This window comes from Brachyhypopomus gauderio, chromosome 3 (assembly GCF_052324685.1).
Source record: "Brachyhypopomus gauderio isolate BG-103 chromosome 3, BGAUD_0.2, whole genome shotgun sequence".
In the NCBI taxonomy this organism is placed as follows: Eukaryota; Metazoa; Chordata; class Actinopteri; order Gymnotiformes; family Hypopomidae; genus Brachyhypopomus; species Brachyhypopomus gauderio.
Window position 1 is genome coordinate 16,351,293 of NC_135213.1, and position 27,923 is coordinate 16,379,215.

The 27,923-nt window shown below is 41.0% G+C and overlaps 1 protein-coding gene and 2 long non-coding RNA genes across 3 annotated transcripts; 2 read left to right on the forward strand and 1 right to left on the reverse strand.

Annotated features, from left to right (window-relative positions):
* Positions 1–477: 477 nt before the first annotated feature.
* LOC143510476 (zinc finger CCHC domain-containing protein 24-like) lies at positions 478–27,915 on the reverse strand. The gene is made up of 4 exons (XM_076999865.1): positions 27,413–27,915; positions 23,514–23,708; positions 7,207–7,371; positions 478–5,707 (listed from the first exon to the last, which is right to left on the reverse strand). Exons 1-4 carry the CDS (start codon positions 27,644–27,646, stop codon positions 5,594–5,596), a joined length of 708 nt encoding a protein of 235 aa, XP_076855980.1. The 5' UTR covers positions 27,647–27,915; the 3' UTR covers positions 478–5,593.
* LOC143510474 (uncharacterized) lies at positions 13,005–14,652 on the forward strand. Its single transcript, XR_013130006.1, has 2 exons — positions 13,005–14,376; positions 14,547–14,652. It is a non-coding gene; the product is annotated as an uncharacterized LOC143510474 (long non-coding RNA).
* Positions 18,749–19,630, forward strand: LOC143510478 (uncharacterized). Its single transcript, XR_013130007.1, has 4 exons — positions 18,749–18,918; positions 18,993–19,067; positions 19,271–19,368; positions 19,491–19,630. It is a non-coding gene; the product is annotated as an uncharacterized LOC143510478 (long non-coding RNA).
* Positions 27,916–27,923: the final 8 nt, after the last annotated feature.

Here is a 27,923-nt window from a genome sequence, read left to right on the forward strand (position 1 = left end):
GCCTCTGTCTGAATCCTCCAGAAAGCACCCACAGGCTAGGCTCTAAGTCTCTATATGTAGGAGTGTTCAGGAGTGTATTGCATCAACATTCGTCTTTTGAATTGCATCTACAGTTTGAACCATCCAGTGCTAAATATTCTAGTGAATATTGTTCATACTGAAGCTTATTTCAGTGCTTTATGCTTTTTTGTTAATCATTCAAATTAAATGTTACATTAAGATTGTAGATCTACACTAAAACCAGCAGTCTTTACAGTAGCATTCCCACAAATAATGATCTTTATGGTGTGGCTTGGGGAAAAGGGTGTGCAAAAAGAGATTCATTTTAATCACTGTTTTGAGTCCTTGAGAAGGGTTTAAGGGTTTAAAGCAGTTCAGATAACAAAAAAATGCAGTTTAAAAATAACTGGTCCCAAGAGAAAAAGCTAGAGAAGTACTGAATTTGAACTACGAAACACCAGTTCACACAACTACAAACAAGTGCAATAAAAATGCTTTTTAATAGTTCATCTTAATTTGCTACAATTTAAACCTGGGTCTGTGAGCTCAAGCATCTGATTCAACTCTTGTGGTAGTTCTGAAGTTGACATGAATTGGGTTTGTTGCAAATAATTTCTCTGGAAACTGATGTGAAAATTTGAAGTCATAAAAATGCATGTTAATGGCCTGTTACTTTTGCTCATTTGTATGCATGTGATAGTATGCTAGCATACACACCAAAGACAGAACTAGCAGTAATTGAAAATTTTCATAACCAGGATCCTTACAAACGTTCCATTATCCATGTCATAGACTAAGGTGACAGCAGCAGTGTGGTGAATATTTGTTGTATACGAATGCTGTAAACATCATAATTCCCACGTTCCTCCTTTACCCACATTATTAAAATGCAAAGACAAGTACAACTAAAATATTAGTGTCATAAACTACCGTGTTGTCATGTTACATTAAAAATGGAACCAGGGAATCATGAAAAATGTGACTAAATATCTGAGATGGAGCCAGGCCCATTTCATAGATATATCATCCAGTTCCATATATACAGACCGAGCCAGAGTGGCTAATCGGGAGATTTGGTAGCATTCCCGATGGGCCGGCTCATGTCAATCTCTAGTTTGGGCCGATTGGGATGGAAAAATAATTTTGGGCCGGATTTGGGCATGAAACTCCCGGGCTGAAAAAGTGGCCCACTCCGGCCCTGCATACAGACATCACATTTCTAAGGCTTTGCATGCCTCGGTTTTCTTAAAGTGGTATCTGCGTTCTCACATGCTATTATTGTTATTGCTGTTATAGTTTTTGCTAATATTTTACAGTATATTAACATCACAGGCACTTAAGTGATACACCTGATTCTGATGATACGATAATACACTCTTCAACTAAACATACAGTAACACGTAATACAGATTTTCTACATATAAAGATTCATAATTATTACCTTCCAAATTCTGTGAGGCAGCTACTGCTACAAAGTAAGCATCAGAACACAGTAAAAACACTAACAGTGATGACATCATTCCAGTACACATACACACACACCAACCAGTATTCAGTAACTGGGGCTAACATGATTTATAATAACCTTATCTTGTGGACTTTCTGAACGTAAATGAATCAGTCTATTGTTCCATGATGAGTTGGAACATTCCTCTATTAGCATAGATCACAGCTGAATTTTAAGCATAAAGCAAGTATGTATGATGAGATCTAGAAGGCATGCAGGAATGATACAGAACCAAGCTCTAATGGAATCCATTTGAAACCACTAAAAACTCTTCTAGCAGTGCAGCTGACCTGGGGAAGATCATACAGAAGATACGCTAAAACGGGCGTCCAACTTCTGTCCTAGATATCTACAGCCGTACAGAGTTCAGCTCCAGTCTTACACATCTGATTCAGTTAGCCAAGGCATGAATACTGAATACTTGATCCAGGTGTGGAATACTGAATACTTGATCCAGGTGTGCTCTCACTCTGCTAGATGGAGCTCTATGGAGGATATGTGCTAACGCACTCGACACCATTTGTCAGATTTTTTCAGTTTTTCTGTGCAGATCAGTTATATGGGAAACCATACCATCCCATATGTTTTGTCTGTTCCTTTATTAAGATTCTTGATTCTAAAAAAATTGTAAATTTTTTTTTTTTTTTGCATTCTGCTTCATAAAAAACAACACAAATTAAATTATTTTAATTGTTTTCCAAATAAAGTAGAGGGGAAGAATTACTACTTTGATGCTCCTGTGAATTCTTTGATTCATAAACAATATAAACAATATTGTTATATAACAATATAATATAAATATTGTTTATTGTTTCATAAATATTCTGAATCAAGCTAGTTGCAACTTCTTAGAATACCAGACTGAGCTCCAGACCATGCTGGCCATGTCATTCACTTGATAAGTATCTTTTCCCTGAAAGATACTCTCTAACTCTCTTAGTTAACACATTATCTGAATTACTTCTTCAACACTTTCATCAATGGAATGTGAAAACTCCTAGATTTCTTTATCGTCTCCCCTGGTCCTTTACCTGACACAAGGCACGATTTCATAAATGAGAGATTTTTGATTGCTTTATTCAGTCATTTATGTGTTTCGTGTCAGAATGGCACCAGATGGCATCAGACAAAATTCCACCTTCATCTCCTTGGCCAGTGCAGATTCATGAATCATCACTTTATCTAATTATCCCCATTCCACAATTGCTTCTCTTTAGCCCATCAAAACCTTATTTTATTCCGTAAAGGTTATAATGCTGGTGTTTTACTCTTTAGGTGTTAGTGCTGGTGTTCTGTTAAGGTGATGATGCTGGTGTTTTCTGTTTAAGTGTTAGTCCTGTTATGGTGTTAGTGCTGGTGTGCTTTTAAGGTGATAATGCTGGTGTTTTTCTGTTATAGGTGTTAGTGCTGGTGTTCTGCTAAGGAGACAATGCTGGTGTTTTTATGTTTAGGTGTTAGTGCTAGTGTTTTTCTTGTTTAGGTGTTAGTGCTGGTGTTCATTTGGCTTTTCTATTTTCAAAATCCATTGCCTTCAGCAGATTTCTCACTGTTCTGACATAAACCATTATTAATGTTTAATATGCTTTATTGCGCATTTTCTATTTTCAAGGTTTAATACACTGATGTACTGACATCTTCCTTGATCTGTCCATATGTTTTTCTACTACAAACCTCCCATTTTGTTTATACTTGCATCACATTGTAGACATCACTGACTGTGAACTGCCAACATCTTTTGGCACACTTTGTGTTGTTTTTTTTTCTTCAAGGAGTTTTATAATCCTTTCCATTGTTTCTGTTGACAGCTCTCTTGTTAGGGCCATGTTCTTCTTCAATTAGCCAAGTCCAACAGCTCATGTTTAAGATCTGTAAGCACTCCCTTTTTTTACTGCTGACTAATTTGCATTTCTGTACTTGTCTGGATGTTTTAGAAATCCAAATTACAAGATGATTCTGTCATTTTTGTCTTCGTCAGTAAGTAATTCCATACATTTTCCTCTATTTAATCTGGAAAAATTCCATTAATTAAAATGATTTATTTATGTTTCATGAAGCCATAATGTTAAACAAAATATAGTGTGATTGTATGTCATATCTGTAGTGATTCCATTACTTTTGCCAGGGATTCTGCTACCCTAGTGTTAAGTGCTGGTGTTAATAGAGACAAAACAAAAACAAAGGCTGCAATGGTCCCACAGGACTCAAATTCTTCTCAACTGGTGAGTACTTCCTATTATTGCACTTATTAAACACCAATCTCAAATGCAGTATTTCTCAGCTCAGTCCTCAAGGCCCATCAGTTGGTTCCACATTGTTGTCCTAACCTGATGTGTTGGGAACTTATATAAACTTGTATAACGTAAAACTGTGGAACCATCAGATGGGCTCTGAGGACTGGGTTGTGAAACACTGTTCTAGTGCAGGGCTCAACAAATAGACTCAGCCTGGGCCCACATTTTCACAGAACAAAACAGTGTTAGGACCAGTAACAGCCTTCCTTATCCCCAAAAGGTAAACACCTTCACCTTGTCAAGAAAGTCAACTTATTGTGCACATCATTTACACATATTTTTGTTAATTTACATTTAGTTAGCTAACCACGGTTTAAGAGATTAATACATGTATGTGTTGGTCCATGTTAATGAAATACTGCATGTATTTTCAGAGCTGCCTAGTCTGTAATTATGGTCACATAATGTAGGTTGTGCGGGAGCTAGCAAAAAACTAGCATGCAAAAATAGAAAATATTTTGGAAAAATGAGTTAGCGCTGGAAATCCATTCTCAGGTGGGATTCTGCACATGGGACACCAGTTACATAAAATGTCTACATAAAGTTACACATAATGACCTCCTGAGATCCAGACTATGGTGTTGAGTGATTTATTTCTTTATATAATTACTAGCACGTGATGTTTGTGTGAATTTAGCAATGTCTTTGAACAGAAGGTAGTTTAGAAGGTTGAGAAAGATGTGTTCTCGTATGACACAAGGTTCACTTTGATGTATCAGAATAATCTACTATCTTCATAAGAAAGCATCCCTTATTCTGAACCATTTTCTGATCAAAGGCATTGTTTTGTATGATAGGGTTCTTGTAATAATAGTGAGAGTCTCACGAGGATAACTGCCTTCCAGAAGTCACAGTTGAAACAGTCACTGAGCTGATATATAAGGCACTGCAAATTTCAGTAAAATTATTTGGCACTGAAAATGGAAACTGAAGAAGGAAATCTCTCTCTCTCTCTCTCTCTCTCTCTCTCTCTCTCTCTCTTTCCTGCTCTGCCTCTTCCACTCTTACTCTCTCCATCTCTCTTACACAACCATACAGATAAGTGAAGTAAAACAAGTAGAATAATAGTGATATAAATAAATCATCCTCACAGTCTGAATGGCTGTTCTTACATAATTCTTATTAAAGCTACATATTTAATGTAGTACATACAAAACACATTGCTTGGTTTTGAATGAATGGCTGAATGAATGGCTATTCTTACATAATTCTTACTAAAGCTACATATTTAATGTAGTACATACAAAACACATTACTTGGTTTTGTATGTTAATAAATCCTTCTGCTGAGTACCTGTTTTAGACACAGACTATATAGTCTTTAGAATGTTCAGTCAAATGTTCCACACTTAGAGCAGGTTCAAAATTGAAATATCTTAACAGTTATTTCCAACTCAAGACCTGATTTATAGAACTGGCTAGTAACTTTGTCACCAGATCTGATTCCTAGATAAAAGGGAGAGTGGAAAACTGGTAGCACCTGGACCTTGAGGAGCTGAATCCCTGTTTTCTATGACATACTCATAATAAAAATGTTCAGGACCAGGTTTTAGATTTAAGAACCAGAACTGACAACATTGTCTTAGAACACTGGTTGTGGGTGTCTAAAACCTTATGTGTACATCACTGGTTAGAAGATGTGTTTCAGGAAAATGTCTTCTGGCTAACTATGCTCAGATGATGAGACTGTTTCAGGAGCATCATGGTCCCAGGTGGTTGTGCATCACGTCTAGGTGTTGCATGTTCTGGGTCCAGGTGTCTCTGCAGGTGGTTTGAGTTGGGGTGTGGTCCAGATCTTACTGCACTCGGCGGCAGTAGTAACCCAGGACCTTACACTTCTCACACAGGTGCTGAGGGTGCTCTTTACTCTGGTCAGACACATCCAGGCCATCGGGCTTCTCCAGGGGGCGCTGGGGAACACAGAATACAGCATTATCTTCATGCTGTAGCCAGGAACCCTTTGAATCTAAATGTGGTCCAGGTTTGTGAAACCACCACACAATTAAACTGTGTCATTTACTGACTCCTAGATAAAGGCAGGGTAGCAGGGTGGCGATTTTTGAGAAACAAAGATTCAGTAGCATAGTTCGGCATCAGGACGTCTAGTTGTGTCTGCAAAGTGATAGTGAGGCTGTAGGTTTTGATCCGTGGAATCAGTCGTGCTCCTGCTCATCCGGATCTAAACGCTGGGCTATCACCGCAGGTTTTTGCAGGTAAGTTTGGACCAAGCATAAAATTTAAATAGAAGCAAAACAATGTGCAGGGGCGTTTGGTTACATGGTTTATAATGTTCACTATTCACAGTAATATTAAAGCTTTTCCTAAAATAAATTACAGTTCATTAAGGTAATAATGTCTAATCATCCAGTAATGTGATTAGCTGACCCTGTGGCTTTCTCTTTGCAGAAGATCATGGTGGTGTTTTTTTCTTGTTTTTGTTTCTGCAGGGCAGGTTTCTGTTGGCCAGAGCTCAGACAATGAGACACAGCTGTCTAAAGGAAATGCACAACATTTGCCTTGACCACAGGCAACCATTCAGGGTTACATATATTTACAAAAGACACCCTCCTTCCCTGCACAGGGTCAGGCGCACAAAGGATCATTCCCCTCAGGCGAATTAATCTGACAAATGTAAAAGCTTTTTTTTTTTTAGAACAAACCCTGTTTTACAGTTTATAAAGTGCCTCCCCCCACCCCCCGAATATATAACTTATTAAGATTCTCACTTATGTGCTTGTGGAATTATGGTTCTGCACCTAGCGTGACTGCAGTCTTAAAGTCTGCTGTGTTATGTCAACTTGCCTGCGTCACATATGAATCTGGGCAGCATCTGCTTAAAGTTACATTAATGAGAAAAGAATGCACAAGAGCAGTGAAGGCGGCAAGCGGCTAAACAGGATGAGATGTTTTCTTTTTCGCTTTGTCTGCTTTTCGAAGGGGATCATGTGGTAAACCGACCATGCTATGCCTTCCAAAAGCATCAAAAAATTTTCTAGTTTTGTAAAGGGCTTCATGAAAACAGCATTCTGCCCATGTGGGCTGGCTGCTATCATCCACACTAGCATTCTCTGTGTCACACAGCTTTCTTATTAAAGCTTTGTTGTGGAAATATTTTTTGTAGACTTAGTCCCTTGTGCTTGAATACAATGGTCTACATTTCTTTCTCAGACATCAGAGAAAAATGGCTTGCCAATCCAGGCAATTCCCGTCCTAATGAGTGCAGTCATATGGACGAGTGGACCTGCTCATAAATCAGCAGTAAGAAACCTGATAAATATTTGTCTCTTTTTAAAATACCAAAACTTATGCATAAATGCAGATTTCTGTATCTCAGACATGGTTCTCTGATTTTCTGTGCTATGGCTCATCGCACTGGTGTGTATGAGAGGCGAGTCAATTCTGTGCCTACCTGTTTATGCGGGTAGACGTTAATGTGGCATTTGATGCACTCCTGCCCCATGTTTGCCCATGAGTTGCCACTCATCCACTTCCTTTTGCACTTAGGGCATTTATACTCCCCGAAACAGCGCTTCTTGCCCTGATAGGGTGTCAGGCCTTCACCTTTTGGCCGAGCCTGTAAACACACAGCATGTGGCTCTGAGATCAGGGGATGATGCAGTGGGCAGCAATGAAAAACCTCAGTTAGGAAAGGTTACAGCAGTCATGGCTCCATAAACATGGGCTCTCAAAGAGCAAAGTGAAGACACAGCAGTCTAAAATGTGTAGGCGACATTACCATTCTTTTAACAGACTTAAGTTTAGAAAAGTATCCTACTGAAAGTTACAGATGGGTCAATTCAAGGCTTAACCAGCTTTATGCATAAACACAGACTTGAAGAGAACACGCTGTGCTGAGAATATTATTGATGATGTAATTAAATACATTTTGGCTTGTAAATATATCAAAATATCTCACCGTCTATAACTACAATAACCTGAGAAATTATTCATTAATAGTAATAATGGACAATTCTACAGCATTTTCAAGAGCCCAGTAACCTTACAACTGAACCTAAATGGCAGACATGACATCAGAAGACAGTCAAGAAACATAATAATTCAGGGGCAGACAATATTAAATAGGACATGGAAAGAATTTAGTGGAGAGTCAGACATAGATTAGGCTTGAGAAAGGTCTGAGACCAGGGAAAATGGTATGTAAAGAGAATTAAGACTGCCAGATGTGAAGGGGAAAGTTCTAGATTGGAGCATGTCTGGAAAATACTGGATTGTTGATAGTTTAGTATGTGAGCAGAAGGATTCTGAAATGTGTGCAATACATTTACAGTGAAGATTTTGGAGCATAGAGGTAGTGTAATGTGCTGATGAAGCTGGGTGTGAGTCAGAAGACGAAGAACAGAGGTCTGTACTTGTGAACAGAAGAGGAGCTGATGTTGGCAAGATGAGTGTGCATGTAATAGTGCAGGTCACTAGAGGTCACGTTCACATTTTGAAAGGCATGTTTCTAAGTGGTTGAATTAATTTGGTTCTGAGATAGATTTGGATGTTCAACCAGTCCAGGGCAGAACCATCAATACCAGAGCAGTGATAGATAGGCATGAATATCCATGTCAAAGGCAGCACTTAAATCAAGTAGAATGAAGATGCTAATTGCTCCGTCATCTCCAGACAGAAGATCATTAATGAGCTTAACCAGAGCAATTTCTGAGCTATGGATTGGATGATATCTGGACTGGCATGGTTCAAATAGATAATCAGTTTCTTGGTAAGCTTGGAGTTGGTTAGCAGTGGCTCTGTCAGAAACATTTTACAGGATTGGAAGATTTGGAATTGGATGGTAGTTAAATGTTATAGACAGAGGGAACTTGGCCATGATGCAGTGATTGATTAACAAGAACTTTGAGATGAGGGACTAGAGCAGGAATATAAGAGTTAGTTAAGCTGGTGGGGAGAGGAACAAGAGAGCATGTTATAGTATTAGAAGTGGTAGAAATACAGAAAGGAGACAACTCATCAAAGAAAGAAAGGAATGGCAGAATTCAGAAGAAGCACTTATTGTGCATTCAGTGACTTTTGACAGTTTGGCATTTATTGAACATTGTTTTAGTGTTTTAGCACTGTCAAAAAGGGTGGAGAAATAGGTTGACTTATCAGTGAATAGAGCACCTCTGTAGGCAGGTACACCTCTGTAGATGGGTACGGCTCTGTAGGCAGGTACACCTCATACACCTCTGTAGGCGGGTACACCACTGTAGGCGAGTACACCACTGTAGGCGAGTACACCACTGTAGGCAAGTACACCACTGTAGGCAAGTACACCTCTGTAGGCAAGTACACCACTGTAGGCGAGTACACCACTGTAGACGAGTACACCTCTGTAGACGAGTACACCTCTGTAGGTGGGTACATTCTTCTTTTGGGCATAGATAGTTTTTCTTGTATAGTTTCTTGTAGAGTCTTTCCAATCAGTGACTAACCTGCTTCATAATACATATTTCAACAGTGTGGTAATAAGAAGACCATTTTAGCATTTAAGGGGGCTAATCTAAGTGAATAAGAATCTTTTCACTGACTTGTCTTACAAAAACACACAGACACTCTCTCAGGTTTGTTTAGAGTGCAAAATTAACATAGTTTATTTAAAGGAAGTCAAAGGCTACGTAATCTGACCTTGACACATTTTCATTCTACTGTGAACAATCTTATGTGTGTGACAGCGAACTATAATACATCAACAGGCATCCTCCTTACTGCACACATCTGAACATTGCTAAACCAGGCTCACAGAAGACTGAGAAAGATGGACGTGGTATGTTAGATCTCTGCATGTGCCTATGTGTGTGTGAGTGAGTTTATTAAACAGGTTATTTAGTCCAGCAGTGTTGGGCCCATGGTCCAACAGTCAAGGAGTGAAATCAGAATAGACAGGCAGTACGTGACAAAAGCCGAGTCTGTGTCTGGCGTGCTCAAGCACCCAGGCTAAACAGCGCCCAGACTAAACACCTTTAAACTCCAAACAGAACGCCAGGAGGACAGGACATGAGAAAGTGCTCGTGCTTTTTTCTCCTCACAGTAAATCATAGGGTTATGGTGTTTATCATGGTGTTTTTTAATTCACTAGAATTTAAATCTAATTACATGTAACAAACAAGGCATTCGCTGCTGCAAAGGTCTAGAGATGCTGTGTTTATGAAAAACAAAAAGTATTTCCTACAGTAAAAGTGTTATTTATTAATATATTTAGGTATATTTAGCATTTTATTTAGGCCTATTGTATATGTATGTTCAAGATGTCATTCTTTGTAATTAAGAGTGCCTTTTTCCTATATAAGGAGTTAACAAATTATGCAATTAAAGTATTGTTAGACAGCACCTTGGGAAAAATACTGCACCAAAGATGGCTTAAACACCTGATTACTGAAGACATCACAGCAAAAACACCTGTTTAAAGACCTGATTACTGAAGACATCACAGAAAAAACACCTGTTTAAAGACCTGATTACTGAAGACATTAGAGTAAACAAAAAGTATGTCATTGCTGCAAGATAATACATTTTGTCAAAAAGAAGAAAAAATGTCGACATCTAAACATCTGGTACGTTTCTGTTAGAGAAGAAAACTGGACACTTGGTCTCAGCCTTTTAATAAGGTCATGAAGAGCAAGACCCTATGCCCCCCCCTCCCCCCCTCCCATGCTTGAGAACCCTCGACCCAGAAACTCCCCCCTTCCTTTGGCCAAAAGGCATGGAATACAGGCTGGTTCTGGGAAGGGAATAGGGAGGCTGCTGGAAACTCTGAGCACCAGGCCCTCCCTACAACTTTCAGACAGGACGACGTTCCTGTACCAACCAATCAGAATCCTTCATTTTGAACTACGCATATGCACATGCACATATGCAACTGTAGCGGTTTCAGAACTCAAAGTACACAACTCCATTCAATGGGTCAAATTAATTAAGGACCCCCCATGAAACCCATGTCAAACTATAACAGACACATAGAAACACTTAGATGCATAATATGGGCATAAGTAATGGGCTACATAATACCCATAATACCCATAATACCCATAATACAGGAGCTTTCATGACAGCATCCCATTCTAAATCCATAGGTATTAATATGGAGTTGCTCCCCCACTTGCATCTGTAACAGTTCCCATTCATCTTGGGAGGTTTTCTACAAGATTTTGCAATGTGTGTCATGGTTGTCACGGTGTGGTGCTGTAGCCCATTGATTAGCATTGTTGTCATGCCTCACCGTCCTCATGTTGTCCGTTTGTTGTCTGTTAAGTGAAGATGTTGATGAAGCCCGCTCTTTTCTTCCCCTTGATTGCACAACGCCAGCAGTGTTACAGTGTCTGTGGGATTTTTTGTTCATTCATCCAGAAGAGCATTTCTGAGGTTGGATGCATGCTGGATGAAAGGGTCTGGCTTACAGTCTCTGTTCTAGTTCTTCCCAAAGTTCTTCCCTAGTTATTCCCAAAGATGGGGTCTGGGCTCTGTGTGGGCCAGTCAAGTGGGCCACACCAAACTCATGCATCCATGCCTTTATGGACCTTGCTTTGTGTACTAGGGCACAGTTATACTGGAACAGAGAAAGGTGATCCCCAAACGAATGCAAATGTCACGAATGCAAATGTCGAAAAATGTCTTGGTATGCGGAATCATTAAGATTTCCCTTCACCAAAGGACCTAGGCCAACCCTTGAAAAACTACCCCATAGCATTATCCCTCCCTCACCAAACTAAGCAACCCCACACCATCATCTCTCCTCCACCAACCTAAACAACCCCACACCATCATCTCTCCTCCACCAAACTAAACAACCCCACACCATCATCTCTCCTCCACCAAACTAAACAACCCCACACCATCATCTCTCCTCCACCAAACTAAACAACCCCACACCATTATCTCTCCTCCACCAAACTAAACAACCCCACACCATTATCTCTCCTCCACCAAACTAAACAACCCCACATCATTATCTCTCCTCCACCAAACTAAACAACCCCACACCATCATCTCTCCAACACCAAACTAAACAACCCCACACCATCATCTCTCCAACACCAAACTAAACAACCCCACACCATTATCTCTCCTCCACCAAACTAAACAACCCCACACCATCATCTCTCCTCCACCAAACTAAACAACCCCACACCATCATCTCTCCTCCACCAAACTAAACAACCCCACACCATTATCTCTCCAACACCAAACTAAACAACCCCACACCATCATCTCTCCAACACCAAACTAAACAACCCCACACCATTATCTCTCCTCCACCAAGCTAAACAACCCCACACCATCATCTCTCCTCCACCAAACTTTTCAGTTGGCACAATGGAGTAGGGAAGGAAATGTTCTGGAATTTGCCAAACTCCGACTCCCACATCAGACTTCCAGACAGAGAAGCGTGATTCATCATTCCACAGAACACATTCCCTGCCGCTCCAGTGTCCAGTGGCGGCGTACTTGACACCATACCATCCGAAGATTGGCATCGCGCTTGTACGCAATTGCTCGGCCATGGGAGCTCCTAGCACACAGTTTTGTTGACGTTGATGCCAGAGGAGGTATGAACCTCTGCAATTACTGAGTGATCAGAGATAGCCACTTTTATGCACTGTGCGCCTGTTGATTGATGAATATCTAGGAGGTTAGACATTTCGCAAATGGACTTGTTGCAAAGATAGCATCCTATTACAGTACCACGCATGAACTCAACAAACTCCTCAGAACAACTAATTCTTTCACAAATGTTTGTAAAGGTAAACTACATGGCTAGGGGCTTTATACTCACATCTACCGCCTGTACTGCTTAGCCTAGACACTGCTTATAGCCTGTAGTTGCTGCTAGTGACCAACAGGATGTGCTGTGGGCAAATACAGCTGTGAGATCCATCACTGTCATAGAATGCCACCAGGTCACTTGAGCTTATCATGTTTTAGTTATCATTGACTGACTCCTTCCTGCAGTGAGTTCCCTCAAGCTTGTTAAAGACATTCATACAAGCACAGGACATTGGTTCTAGTGGCGGGAAGTGAAGGACAACAATAGCTCTTTCCAATGCTGTTCACAATACAATCTCCCACACACAGAGCAAGAGAGAAAACACTTTTCTTTAAGATTGTTAAATTTAACCATGTTTCTCTGCAGCATTTTTCTGATAAAATGCTAAATAGAAGCAGGTAATAGCAGTTTAGAGGTTATTAGATTAAATCAGGGGCGTCGCCTGGGGTGGGCTTCCGGGGCTTCAGCCCCGAATGATTATCCCGTAGCCCCGAACCTTTTCGCTCAGCTGTATTATTAATGAGGAGGCCAGTGCTGCTGTGAGAATAGGAAATCTCTTAACGCCAATCACAGTGCCGCTTCAAGGATAAAGTTCCGCCTTTCAGGAGAAACAGCCAATCAGCTTGCTGGTTTTGCGGGCGCGGAGGAGAGCCCACCCCCACCCCCGTGGGGGAGCGCACATGCGCTCTAGCCATTTTTGGCAGCAGGTTGCAGGTAGCTGAGGGTGAATGAAAATGGATATACGGCGTTTTTTCAAGGAGAAAGGTAACGGTAGTGAACTATGTAAACTGTGATGGCATTGTGGAGAAAGGTAACGGTAGTGAACTATGTAAACTGTGATGACATTGTGGAGAAAGGTAACGGTAGTGAACTATGTAAGCTGTGATGACATTGTGGAGAAAGGTAACTATGTAAACTGTGATGACATTTTGGAGAAAGGTAACGGTAGTGAACTATGTAAACTGTGATGACATTGTTTGTGGAGCTATCTGATAGCTGGTTAAAAACACACGTCTCCGAATCAAAACACAGATCAAACCCACTGTGTGCTTAATAAAATGCAGCTTGTCACTAGTCAGCTTCGGAATTAGTTAGCTAACCTAGTTAGTTAACCGACATAGATAGTTAACCTAGGTAGCTTAGGTAGTGAAGGTTTGTGGAAAAAAAAACTTATATAGCTAGTTATGTTATAGCTAGTTATAGTTATAGTTAGTATGTTCAACGTGCCCTGATGTACCTGATAAGCTAATAACTATTTCATTTTCAAATTGTGTTTAATAATTTAGGATTGTAGGACTGTAAGCTATAATGAATGAAATTCAATTTAGCTAACTAGTTAGCTAGAAGGTAGACGTTGTGGATAGCCAGAATTTAGTACAATACTTTATGATGGTAGTTTAAAGCAGTTTCTTAACCTTGGTCACTGCCCTAAAATTGTGTGTTTTCCACTGGAGCCAACTGATCAGCTAATAAACAATCCTTTATTGAGTTTACACAGCACAGCATATCACAAAAAATAATTTACTTTTAATAGTTGAGGGTTAGGGTTTGTTAGAGTTTGTTCAAATCTCAAGTATTGTGGTGTAATTTATTTCCTAATACCACAGACAAGAAAGGGAGTACAGAAGAGGGAGAAAAGCAAAGTGACTTAGAACAACCTGAGGAATTTGAAGTGTTAGAGAGGACTAGAGAGGAGAACAGACAACAGGAGAGGAGAACAGACAACAGGAGAGGAGAACAGACAACAAGAGAGGAAAGAGGAGAGAACTGGAGAGGAGAGGAGATGGGAGATGGGAGAAGACAATACAAGTGGTATGGAAAACAATGTCTAATAAACACATTATTAATAAAATACACATGTTTTTAGTATGAAGACTAGCAAAATAATGCCAGATGTAGTTTGTTTTAGCACAGTCTTTTGTATTTAAAATATTGTTTCCAGCTTTATTTTAAGCATACTTTCTTGAATTACTATTTAACAGGGTAGAAGAGAGGGTGGAGAGAGAGGAAATATGAAATGTGGAGAGACCTGAAATGAACTGATCAGGACTGGACTGATCTAAAGAAAGAACAGGTTAGGAGAAGAAAGACTGTGCAAAAACATACAGGATAGATAATAAGTAATTCTTAAAGAGTATTAATTGTGTAGACCCCTTAGCACTAATAATTATTAATGTTTCTTTCAATAATTTGTTTGTGTGTCATAAAAGGTAAAAGAACAATTTAGAAACAAGTGAATTGTTTACATTATTACACAGTTGCATGAAATCCATTGTTGACATACTGATTTGCATACTTTATTGAGGAATGGATTTACTAATGGAATATACCTGGTCCATGTCCTTTAGTACAAGCTCACTATCTTTAGGTCACCAACAGTCATTCTGCAGATTTTGTGCACCCTTTGTTAAAAAACTCCATATTATAGTGTTAAACATTATATATCAGGGTACGCATTGTAATATATATATATTACTATATATATATATATATATATATATATATATATATATATATATATATATATATATATATATATATATATATAAAATTGGGCTGAGCCCCGGATCTTTACATACCCAGGCAACGCCCCTGGATTAAATCTACTTTGCATGATGATGTGATTTCTCAGGTACTACACCCCACTGTTACAGCCACAAAGCAGCACCAGCAATGGCCATTTTAGCCAAAGTCATGGTTCATTAATTACTGTTGACAGGATGTCACTCAGAACAGCCTCTTCCTTCCAGAATTCCACACTGACAGGCTGTCACAATCATCTGCTCTGCAGTGATTGGCTGCCTTCATCATCTGGAATTCATCAGTGTAAACAATGGAGTGGAACATCCCTACTCCACACACACATACACAGGCGTCTCTGGGGGTAGAGAAAGTGGAGATAGGCAGAGGAGTGTGTTCTCTGTTCCTCCATATTTACTAAGCCAGATCCCTTTTCCCTGCTGTGTTTGGCTTGGCTTAGTCACAAGAGTGCAGCTGTTTCACAGGGGAACACACATACACATACATGCACTCACAAAGATACAGTGATAAATATACACATGTGTACAGATATACAAGGCACATATAATACTAACATTTTTCAGTTCCTCTGGTTTGGATTGGCTTGAACTGTAATCATTTAACATTTCCTTTCATCTTAAGTTCTGCAATGAAGTCTGGACTGAGTGTGGAGCTAGAATGCACTGAAACACGCTTCTTGCAGCATTCTCGATAGGAAAAGGTTCACCGTGTGGGCGTCATAGTACAACAAACGTGGTAGGAAGGAGTGGAGAAGATGAACGGAGAGGAACTGGTAGACCATGGGAGAGTGCAAAGCAGCCACCATCAATGACACACCAACATCACTCCATTACGGTCACACGCCTGCCATGTCATGATCTCACTGGACACACACAAGCCTGCTTATATGCAACAACATTAACATATTCACTAAACATCTTTTCATGCCTGGCAGCCAATATGCACACATTTTTTGGAACTTTCTTAATCACACCTACACTCACAAATACACACACAAACTTATACACCTCTTTGTTTATCATACTGTTCGGTGACCTCACATGGGAAAAGTCAGCACCAAATTAATTTCTTATGTTTTCAGTTTATTTCTGCTCAGAAAAGCCTTGCAGTTTGGGTCATGTCCGGTCGGATAGAAACCTTCTCTGGAACAGGACTTGGTTTCTCTATCACCGAGCACATCTACAACTAATGAAACTGGGGGAAATAATCACTTGATCAAAACCTTGCTGAGGTAATAACCAGTGTTTTAGGTCACTAATGAAAGCTATGGTACACTAGACAGATTGCATTTCAAATCCGGTAAATAACCAAAGGATATGCTACATCAGTAGTTTCCAGTCCAAGTCCACAGAGAAGTGTGTGAAAGTACAACAGGTGGTGAGTCACCACAATTCTTTACAGCCCAAACACTCCCGTTTCAGGCTCTAGACAGACACGGACACAGAGATGGATCATTGATATCAGACAATGAGAATGGGTCTGTTTGACAAGGTGGAGGACATGTTCATGTTACTAATGTCCCCAGTTAGCCCCTTCCTGTATAAAGGGAGCTTATAGAAAATGTACTCATGAATTACAATTTAAGACTTATGTAAGACTCTTTGAAACTCCTTTGAGACTTACTGAGACGTATTTGAGACATGCACTTAATTTCCTCTCAAACTTTCAAGTTGTTACATGTCACCTAATCCTCTCTTACCCCAGCATTGGCATGTTTAATTCAAATTGTTTTTGTATGAATTGTTTTTGACAAAAAGGAGGAGGAGGATGGGTTCCTCTTCTGAATGTTTTGCTAATATCCCTTCCAGGAAAGTTTTCCTTGTGAAAGTAAGGAGTTTAGAATCAGCCTGGACTTCTGTTAAGCTGTTTGTGACATCTATTGTGAAAAGCACTGTACAAAATAAACTGAACTGAACATAACATAATAATAAATATAATAATACTTTTCTAATGCACTTTACATTAAAACAAATCTTGAGTGATTATAGGACTGACTGGTGACATGTTTCAGTGCACCAGTGCGCAGTGGGGTATGTAGTCCAGCAGTAAGGGTCTGTGTTATGTGCTGTCAATCACCCACAACCCTTGTTTGGAATCCCACACCTTCCCATGGTGAGCTTAGGGCTACTGTGGCTCCACACTGCCTGGCCCAAAGCACAGGCTGTTTACACTGCTCAAAACACAGATGTGTGCAATAAACATCCTAATCGCAAATGTGGAAAGCAGTGCTTTTGAATGAGGATATGAGAATCAGTTACTTATTTTGCTGTTTCAGTACTAAACCCTAACAGACATGCAGTATTAATTACTGCTCCAGCTGCAGGTCATTGCCGTCCCCAATAGAACAAAGCTGCCTTTGCTCTTTCCAGAACAGCTCATGAAGCACTGCATCACACGAGCAACACCTCCATACCTGTACTGTCTGTTCTTTTCGAGGACACTGCTGTTCTATGGGGTCTCCCAGCTGCTTTGTTTCTATGATTCTTTAATCCAGCATGATTTAATGTCTTTTCCTGTTTAAATACACTCTGTTCCATACTTGTATATTCCAGAGATTGATTTCAGAAATGCGGGGCCAGGCCTTAATGAAGCCAGCATGGGATAAACCCAAGCCTGAACAAACACCCTGCAGCGTGGAGCTGGTAAACAGCTGATCAGTGTCTGGGTCATGGTGTTTAGTACTTGCACTGAAGATCCAGGCTTTGACACTGGCCCCGTTTGCTAGCTCAAGACCTGCCATGCTACAGTTTTTGTTTTGCTCTGAATGATGGGAGCAGGTGGGCTGGCGAGGATGCACACCAACGCATCCGGGCACATGATCTCCAACATCCCTGACAGCAGAGCAGGCAGAAATACTGGTGGGACTCAGGCAGGAGGTCACACAGTTGGTGGAGCTCCTCTGTCATTCTCTGAACACAGCCTTGAGTCTGTTAAAAGCCTCTCTGGGTAAAGTGGGTTTCTGCATATGTTGAAACATCTGTATCTTGCAGCTCCTCAACAGTGAGCACTCCAGGCCTGAAGGAACATATATAATATTGCACAATATTCATTTAGCTATTCATCAGTTAATCAATCTGTGATGATCAGTTCTGAGTGTGATAGCGCCAAGGAAATTTAAGGGGGGCGTTAACAAAAAACCACAGCAAGACAAACAAGCACAAACTAATGAGCTATTATATTATCCAATATATTATTTTTCACGGTCTATGACAACTAAAGGGTTTTTTTTCTTAAACGCTGTTGTAGCTTTATTTCTGATTTGTCAGCAGAGCTATAATGCTTAATGTAGTTAAAAGTAACGCGCCAACGCCACTGACCGTGTGTTAAAAACCTAATCCGCAACACTTCATCTACTAACACGTGTTAAACAGGTTTTTAACAAAACGGCCGTGCAGTGGGCTTACATGTTTACATTGGGTACATTCGTGCATCACTACAAAAGCAAGTGAAATCGCTTCCAACTGAGTAAACAAAAAGGCCTCTCGTTGCTCCGCCAATTTGCCGTTAATTTCTCAGAGGGGAGAAGCTACAACGCAAGGAAAGCAAATTGGGACGAACTACTACTAAAGACCCGCCTAGTTATTTTATTGGTCACAGCATACGAGCTCCTAATCAGACTGGAGGGGCGCACACAATTAATCAACACAAATTGTTAATGAAGGCCAGGTGCGACGCGCAAATGGTGTGGTTTGGGTTCTGCTATTTATTGCCCGATTCAGGTCCGGAATAGTGTGTAGGTGTTTTTGTGAGTAGATATCATGGGTGTGTCGAGAGTTCTCGGTTTTACGGTCCTTATTGTTCTTCTTAGTCTTGGTAAGTTTATTTCTTTTTTTCTTATTTCAATTGATTTTTTAAATCTTATTTTAACGATCTTGTTCATTTTTTAGCGTTCGGTTCCTCGTTAAAGCGACAGCAACGAAGTGAAACTGTACTCCTGTCGCAGGTTGTCCCAGAATACAAAGGTATGAGCGCTCTTTACATAACTTTAAATACTAGTGGCTTACAAAAGAACGCTTGCCAGCCCAAAACTATCGGGCCTTGAATTGTATTTATATATTATTTACATGTGACACGTGCAACTTTTATTCTTGGATCGGTCTAGTGTGTCCTATAGTCCATGACTTCTGCCGCTACCTGTATCGTCGCTGATGTATTCTGTTTTTAGATACTCGTGGTGAACTGCATGAGGTCAAAATGCTCTTTGTGGACGATGGTTCAGGTTTTGAACTTCTGGAGACGAAGGATGTAGCAAGGGCTGAAAAGGTAACTTGCATGTAATGGGGTCCTGCTGTGTTCTGGGTAACATGTGGTATGGACTCACCACCCCTGTGTGAATGTGGCAGTAGGATTGAAGGCTTCATTGTAAGGCTTCATTCTGTTTGCAGGTAGCATGAAGGTCTAAAGGCTGTCCTCCCCAACTTCCTGCAACCTGACCATGTTTTCTGCCATCTGTGAACATGTTGTATGAATCTGCATGTTTGCAGGCTGCCATGCTAATGATACCTGAATAAATGTTCTCCCCAAACTGCTAGTTGAGTTACTGGGTCTGTAAACCACCCTTGCTTTGCCTCCTTGAACTTGATTTGGAGTAGACCTCAAGGTTGTACTGAGGATCTTCAAAGGCACTACTTTTGACCAGCAGTTCCCCATTTCAGTGTATATGGGCTACACTAGCACAGTTGATGGTTCTTGGGTGTTTCTACCTGGTAAATGTGGCTTGTTTAACCTTTCATAGCTATGTGTTGCAGCCTATATCCTTGACTACAGGGCTACCTAAGTAGATGGTATTGAATGAATTCTATGCTGATAAAAAAAAATCATAGAAGGAAGGGGGAGAAATCAATAGCATTTGCACTTCTAGGTATGAGTTCAAGCCCATGTTTAGTTGTAATACAGTGTAATATAATATCATTGACTTCCTGTAGTCTGGTTCAAGGCCCATTATGGGGTGGTTTTTTTTTTTTTTTTTTTTTTTTCCTCCTTCAGTCTTGTGGATACGTAGGAGACGGAGATTAGGCTTTTGAGGTTGTATTCCATAAAAGAAATTGCTCCCCCATTTGGAGGGGGGAGTTTTATTTTTATTTTTTTTATTTTTTTATGGAGTACAACCTCAAAGAGCCTAATCTCCATCTCCTACATATCCATAAGACCGTATTGTAATAGGGTTATTGTAGTTCCTTCTACAGATGGCTATCTTTTGATACTTTTTTTTTTATTTTTATATTTTTTTATATATATATTTTTTTCTGACATGTTTCATCACATCACCTTGATTCAATACCACCCCCCCTTGCATTTATCAGAAACATGTGAGGTTGGCAAGGATGCTCAAAGCATACAATCTGCAATATCAACATTGCAAAGGGAAATGTTGCAATAATTAACAATGCTCTGGTCTGCGCCAGCTGACGGGACGGAATACAAAACAGGAGGCCAGTTCTGACTGCTGCAACCCCAGAGCCTTTCATATGACCACACACAATAAAATGTAAAAGTAGTTTCATCCATGTGCTGTATGAGTAAGATCAGGTATCACAGCCCACTCCCTGTGCTGTTTTCCACAGCTTACTGTCAGGGGTTTTTAAACAGGAAATCAACATGGGAGGCTAGACGTTGAGGTCTGCATCTCCTAATAAGAGATCCTCTCTCCTCCTTCCTCACGTTTTCCTCTTGTGCTCTCTGCAGGAAGCTGCTGAAGGGCCCCAGGGCAACTTTTTCCACAGGACCAGTGCATTATGGGTTGCCCAGATGGGGGACTGGAACGGTCAGAACTTGGGCTGAACTACCAATAAAAAGTGTTGGTTATGTAGGCAGAAGCAGAGACTACCTTGTGTAGACAGTATGTGTTTTTGTAGGTGATATAGGACACCAAGTACTGTAATCATACCATTAGTTCCAAGTGTGAGCCCAGGTCTGTGTGATGGAGCTGAGCTGTCTGCCTTCTTTCACACAGACTGCCACGCATGGTTCTAGGACAATGCAGACTGGCTCAGCATTGACTGAAGACCTCATTAAGATTAGCTGAGTCTCATGAAGTTGAAATTATTAAAAAGTTTATACTCTTTACTTTTCTCCAAGACATTTCCTTTCCACTGCTACAGAAAAAATACACGTTTGCACCTTTTTGACTAAGATGTGGAGAGATCACATTCTGTAGATGGATGAGTTACATAACACTTGCTCTCACTGGAACAGGACAGGTCTGCTTTAAATCCCCCATACCCTTGCACTGTGACATCATCGCAGTGTTACGTGGAGACGGGGCAGATGGGTCAAATGGGTTTCAGCCCTCAGATGGGGTGGCGCCCTGCGGTAAACATCTGCTGATGAGCTCACACACCGATCATGTGACTAAAAGTGATGTAATGCGCGGGTCACATGGTTTACAGCATGCACTTTAAAAAGTATATCTTTGACTTTCTTGGCACCAAGAATCTGAAGGTGCAGAACACAGAAGCTGATTGCTGTTGTCATGACAAATACTAAGTGCCTTAAAAGAGTGCTGAGGTGCATAGTCCATATAACACACATACACTCAATGACCACTTTATTAGGTACACCTGTCCAACTGCTCATCAACACAACTTGAATCGGCCAATCACATGGCAGCAACTCAGTGCATTTAAGCATGTAGACATGGCCAAGACAATCTGCTGCAGTTCAAACGGAGCATCAGAATGGAGAAGAAAGGTGATTTAAGTGACTTTGAACATGGCATGGTTGTTGGTGTCAGACGGGCTGCTCTGAGTATTTCAGAAACTGCAGGGATTTTCACACACAACTATCTAAGGTTTACAGTGAATGGTCCGAACAAGAGAAAATATCCAGTGGACAATAGAACATTAGAACAATAGAAGATTGGGAAAATGTTGCCTGGTCTGAGTCTCGATTTCTGCTGCAACATTCAGATAGGTCAGAATTTGGTGTCAACAACATGAAAGCATGGAACCATCCTGCCTTGTATCAATGGTTCAGGCTGGTGGTGGTGCAATGAAGTGAGGAATATTTTCCTGGCACACTTTGGGCCCATTAGTACCAATTGAGTAGTGTCAATGCCACAGCCTACCTGAGTATTGTTGCTGACTATGTTCATCCCTTTATGACCACAGTGTACCCATCTTCTGATGGCTATTTCCAGCTGGATAACGTGCCATGTCATGAAGTGCAAATCATCTCTGACTGGTTTCTTGAACACGACAATTCACTGTACTTGAATGGCCTTCACAGTCACCAGATCTCAATCTAAAGCATCTTTGGCATGTGGTTCAACAAGAGGTTTGCATCATGGATGTGCAGCTGACAAATCTGCAGCAACTGCGTGATGCTAAGATGTCAATATGGACCAGTTTCCAGTAGCTTGTTGAAACTATGCCATGAAGGATTAAAAATGCCTTTTTCCATCTCCGTCAAATTACTAGGATCAGGTCCATGTTCAGTAGGCATGATGCAGAAATTCTAGATAATCTTGACTACTGTAACTCTCTTTATTGGCACTCTGAGTATATCCATCTGCACACTTCAATAAGTACAAAATCCAGCTGCTAGAATCCTTTTTCATCAATTACACTGGTTACCCGCATCCCTTACCATTCAGTTTAAACTCCTCCTTTTTAGGTCACTGCATGGTCAAACTCCATATCTATTGGAACTCCTTCTCCTCTACCATCTGTCCCGTACACTGAGCTCTTCTGGTTCTGGATTTCTGTCTGTACCTAGATTCGGACTGTGCCCGGCTAGCTGCAGATCCTTTAGCATCATGGCACAAAAAATTTGGAATTCTTTGCCTCAGTCCACTCTGCTCTTCACATCCCACCTTCAAAGCTCCATTGAACATGTCTACTTTCCCAATATTTCTCTTATTTTGTGTCTAAAGCTGTAAAGTGTCCTTGAGATTGTGAAAGATCGCACTATATAAACAAGACTGAATAATAATAATAATAATATGTCTGTCTTTCTCTCTCTCCTTCGTTGTGATCCTTTCTCTTATTCTCTTTGTAAGGTGTCCCAGGCTCTGATTCTGCTTTGTGCGGTTCAACCTCCTGTCAGACACCAATTACCAGCAAGGCTCTTACTGCTCTTGGGTTTCACTTGATTAGGTTCTAATCCTAAACAGCTCTGTGGCCTGTGGAGCTGATTAGCAGGGCTATAGCTATAGCTGGCCAATGGTTCACTGACAAGGCAGTGGAATTTTGAGTGCACAGAGTGGAAATGCATAGTGTTCTTGTTCTGTGTGAGATATGTCCAGAACTCTTTCAAACTTTCAAAATAGTTACATGGAGGTGCCCTGTATTTACAACAGATTTAAAAAATGTATGTCAGATGTAACATTGTGATGTACCGGTCACATTTAAGATCAGGAGCATTTACCCAATCTCAGATAGGTTTACCTAAGGGCAGGTGGAGATTACCTGAGGACAGTCCTTTATGTAATGGCCTTTGTTGAAGCACAGGTGGCACAGGTAGTTGGGTGGTGGCCTCTTACTGGGTTTTCGGGGTTCAGAGTTCATTGAGAGGTCACAGAAGTGATCTGTCAAGGCGCTGATGCTGTCCACGATGTTAGTGATTGAACCACAGGGGGAGGAGTCTTTATACAGACCCAGCATCTGGACAGAGACAGAGACACAGGGAAACACATTTAAAGGTATGTGGACTGTGTTTGAGACAAAGACTGGGGTGAGTGTGGACACAAGCAAAGGTTGATGAGTGGGTGTATTGTAATTCGGGTTCCTGTTCCGTGTTATACTAAGAAGAGTAGTGGTCATGTGTGCATACTCAGATGTGCAATCTGCACCCAGTCTGGATTCTCCATTATCAAGGAAATACACTTCATATGTCTGGATAAAGACCATCCGTATGGATTAAGGACTTTTGCAGCTGTTTTGAGCAGGGAGCCAATGGGCTAGTGTAAATTACTCCACAGTCACAGTGATGGGGCCAGTCAACTAGAGTTTATGACAAAAACCAATTTTGCAGTGATCTTGTTTTGTTTGTGTGTGAAGTTTATGCTGCTGCTAGAGCTTTGCATGCTAACTACACTTGGTACAGTACAATCTCTATCATGCACTCTATGGAATTTCCAGTGTACAGCAGCCAGATGGGAGATGGTGGGTGTGAATAAGGGTGTGTGTGTGTGAATGCTTGTATCTGGGTGTGCGTATGCATTTGCATGTGAAACTGTGTGTTACGCGTATGTGCATGTGTATGTGTACTTGCGTGTTTGGGGAAGGCTGTCAGTAAGCCCTGTGATTGATCTGATGTGTTCTAGTTTTATTGCCTTTATTTCCAGATATGAAACGATCTCTGCAGCAGCAGGAAGTGTCTCCTCTTCCTGAGGAAGACAGAACCGCTTTGTCATACGCCGTCCCCTCTGTGGCCGAGAGGACACAATCCGTGCCATTGTGCGAGAGGAGACAGGCACTGAAGTGAAGGCTGCGCCCATAAACCCCCTCGCGAGGGCAGCACCAGGGAGACGCCTCCAAACAAGCAGAGCAGCTGGCGCACAAGGCCCTGCAGCAGGAGGTGTGTGTCCTGCACACACACCGGGGCTCACGGAGGCATGGAGCCAGGGATGCTCCAGGAGTGAAACCCATCAATCAATAAATCACTACATAGGATGCTCTCTCTTTTTTTTATTTTTTATTTTTTGCTAAGCTGTACATGGTCTAAACTCAGAATCCAGAACACTCCTGCAGTTTGGGGGGATGAAAGAATGTCTGAGAGAGAGAGAGAGTCTCTCTGTTTAGTGTGCCAATATATTTTCCTCTCTGGAGCAGAGCTTTTAAGGAACATGGGAAGAGTACTTAACCTAAAGCTGTAACTTCCTCACACATAAAATAAGCTCTGTGAACTTTTTTGAAGACCTATCTAAACTTTTTGTGGAGTCTGTTACAAAACTACTAGTACTGGTCGTGTCAGCACTATGATAAATGACATCAGTCCTTTCTGCGTTTATATTACATAATATTGACACTTCTAGAACACCTGCATGTTTCTTAAAGGAGAGAAGTTACAGAAACCCTGTGAACAACAATCAGTGATTCTTCATAACACACAAACTTTGTAGTAGATATTAGCCTGTTATGACATCATCATCTAATTGTGTTTTTGTGTGCTTTTGTTTTTCCTTTTAAAAGGTTTTGCTACTACTGGTGCAAGAATTTCCAAATTATTGGTACAACTATAAATATATGTGTAAATATGATACATACATTATGCATCACGAAAATGTTCATACTTTGGACATATCTGCCATTCTCACACAACAGAAGTGCTGGAACCAGCCACACTCAACCTCATGCTCAGGGCTCATCCATCACACACACACACACACACACACACACACACATACACGGACACAAAGGCATGCTTTGGCTCGCTTTCCTTGTAAAGAAATCCTGTTGTCAATCACTACCGCCTGAAGATACTAAGCCTGAACATAATGCTTAAGAAACATGCACACAAGGGCCACTGCAAAAATTGTTTAAAAATGCAGAGAAACATCATACCACTCTTTCCACATATCAAGTATATTGTCATTGCAAACACTTGTTGAAGTACTGGGCCTCTGTTTGGGGGCTTTGCTCATGGAGCCTTTTTGGGGCTGTGTACACAGGGGAATGTCAGAAGCTGGGGTCCGTTTGGCCTTTATCTGTGTAGTCTTACGGCAGATGCGAGCTGCCTCCTGTAATGTAAGATTTAGTGTGCAGACAGAGAGAACCACTCTGGCAGCGCCTAACATCATAAACCTTATCAGCTTAGACTGGGACCATCGCTTACAACACACACTCACATTCCAGCCAGAACACCTCCCTAAGGAGCCATAATGTCCACTGTTCATCCAAACCATTCATCCAGAGCACTACACTTGTTCTCTTAACTGTATATTTCTCCAGGTGCTTTCAAGAGAACATTCTTGCTTGTTCAGGAGTGATAGGGCTTCCAATATGTCTTTAAAGAAAAACTCTTTTAAATGAATTTTAAACTGATTTTATTGATTACTGTCTAGTGCCAACACACTTATTGTAACGTGCAGGTCAAAAGTAAAATTATTCTTTAAATCTATATATCAAAATGTAACTTTAATATTTCTCATTTGTATAAATATATATAATCCTAATATTACTCATTTGATGACAATTAGAACATAATTGTTGTCCACTGAGACTACAAATAACTACAATAAAATTATCTGAACAACCAGCATCTGTTAAATGCTGTAAATATAAATGACAAAACTGGACTGAATATTTCATTATCTTTATTTGACACATGCTGGCAAGTTTCATTAAATCTATTGTAGAAAAATTGTGACGTGTCCCAAAAACGTTGGCAAGCTGCCACTAACCCTTTGAGTCTGAAATTGTTACTTTCAGTTCAGAACCGGAAGAAATGATATAGAGCATCAGCAAACCTTTATGGGCTTTCAGAGTTGGCATTTTGTTCCAGATTCTGTATTTGGTCTCATTTCCAACTGGATCTATGCAATTATATGCTTGACATTCATCCAGAGTGGCAGATCAACTAGAATATAAACCTCTAACTAAAGTCTTACTGCAGCAGGTTCAGAATGAGGGTGAGAGTGTTTGCCTCCAGCCTGTTATAGAAACATGGCACACAATAATTACAGCAACCTGCAATGAGGCAGCACAGCAGAGCATAAGAGCCCCACAGCAGGGAGTGGAGGACAATGGTGGCTACAAGCTCCAATCCTGGGGTCCTCTCGCACCATTTAATTCAATCTACCAGCATGTTCCGAACACCATCACCTGTTGGAGCAGGTGTGTTGAGGGCAGGGAAAACCTGAGCAGGGCACTGGAGTTAAGAAAACTGGTGAAGAGTTAAGCACTTGCTGGGGTGCTCCTGGGAGGCTGTGCCTTGGGCACATCTTCCCCTATACTTCCAAACTCACTGTGGCCTTGGACCAGACTCATAACAACTCATTGGGTCATTTGTGATCAGGAAATGAGAAGACGAACAGGAGACAGCAGCATAAGGGCATGTCAGAGAGTGCAGCATCCCACACAGATTCAGCACAGAACAATGACAAACGCAAAAATGACAACATGCTCAGAGATTTAAAAAAACTTTATAAACCAAATTTAAAGTGCACACATGCATACTAACTCACACAAACGAATACAAACTGACTCGAATAAATTTAATTCAGAATGTTAAAGTTTAGAGAAGGAGCTTCGGGAGGACCAACCAGTTCATACCAGCTAACAAAACCATATATTTAACTTTTAGGCTTAATCCAAGTATTTTCCAAGACGTTTAGAAACAAACATGCGTCTCGAAACCCACTCACCTCGCCGTTCTGTAGTCGTAGGAAGCTGTTCAGATAGCTGGAATCAAGTGAAGAACCCAACTCATCAGCGCCGGGCTGTCTGGACTTTAGATCCAGGTGAGGTGAGTCAGACTCGGGTCTGAATGCTTCAAAAGCATTAGCTTGAGAATCTTGCAGAGAGAGATAGACCCAGTTTAGTAGTTGCGCTGGCTGGTAGCCTGATGCCGAGGTGTTTATAGCGGACATCACACTCATCCTTGCAGGACTCCCAGCTTCCACCGCTCCGTCGTTGGCGCACAGTGTGGTCTCGCACCCATACGGATGAAGACAGGGCTGTAGAAACAAGTTGACTGTCTTTTCATCCGCCCTAATATTGCTTTTGGCTCCGTCAGGATCCGGCGGAGATCCCAGTGCGAGGTGTTGGATTACTTAAAACACATTGTTGCAGAATGACAGTGCAGGGAAGTTCATGCCATTTCAGACGCTGGCGCTCTCCGTGCAGGATGGAGCAGAAAGTAGACGCTCGCCAGCG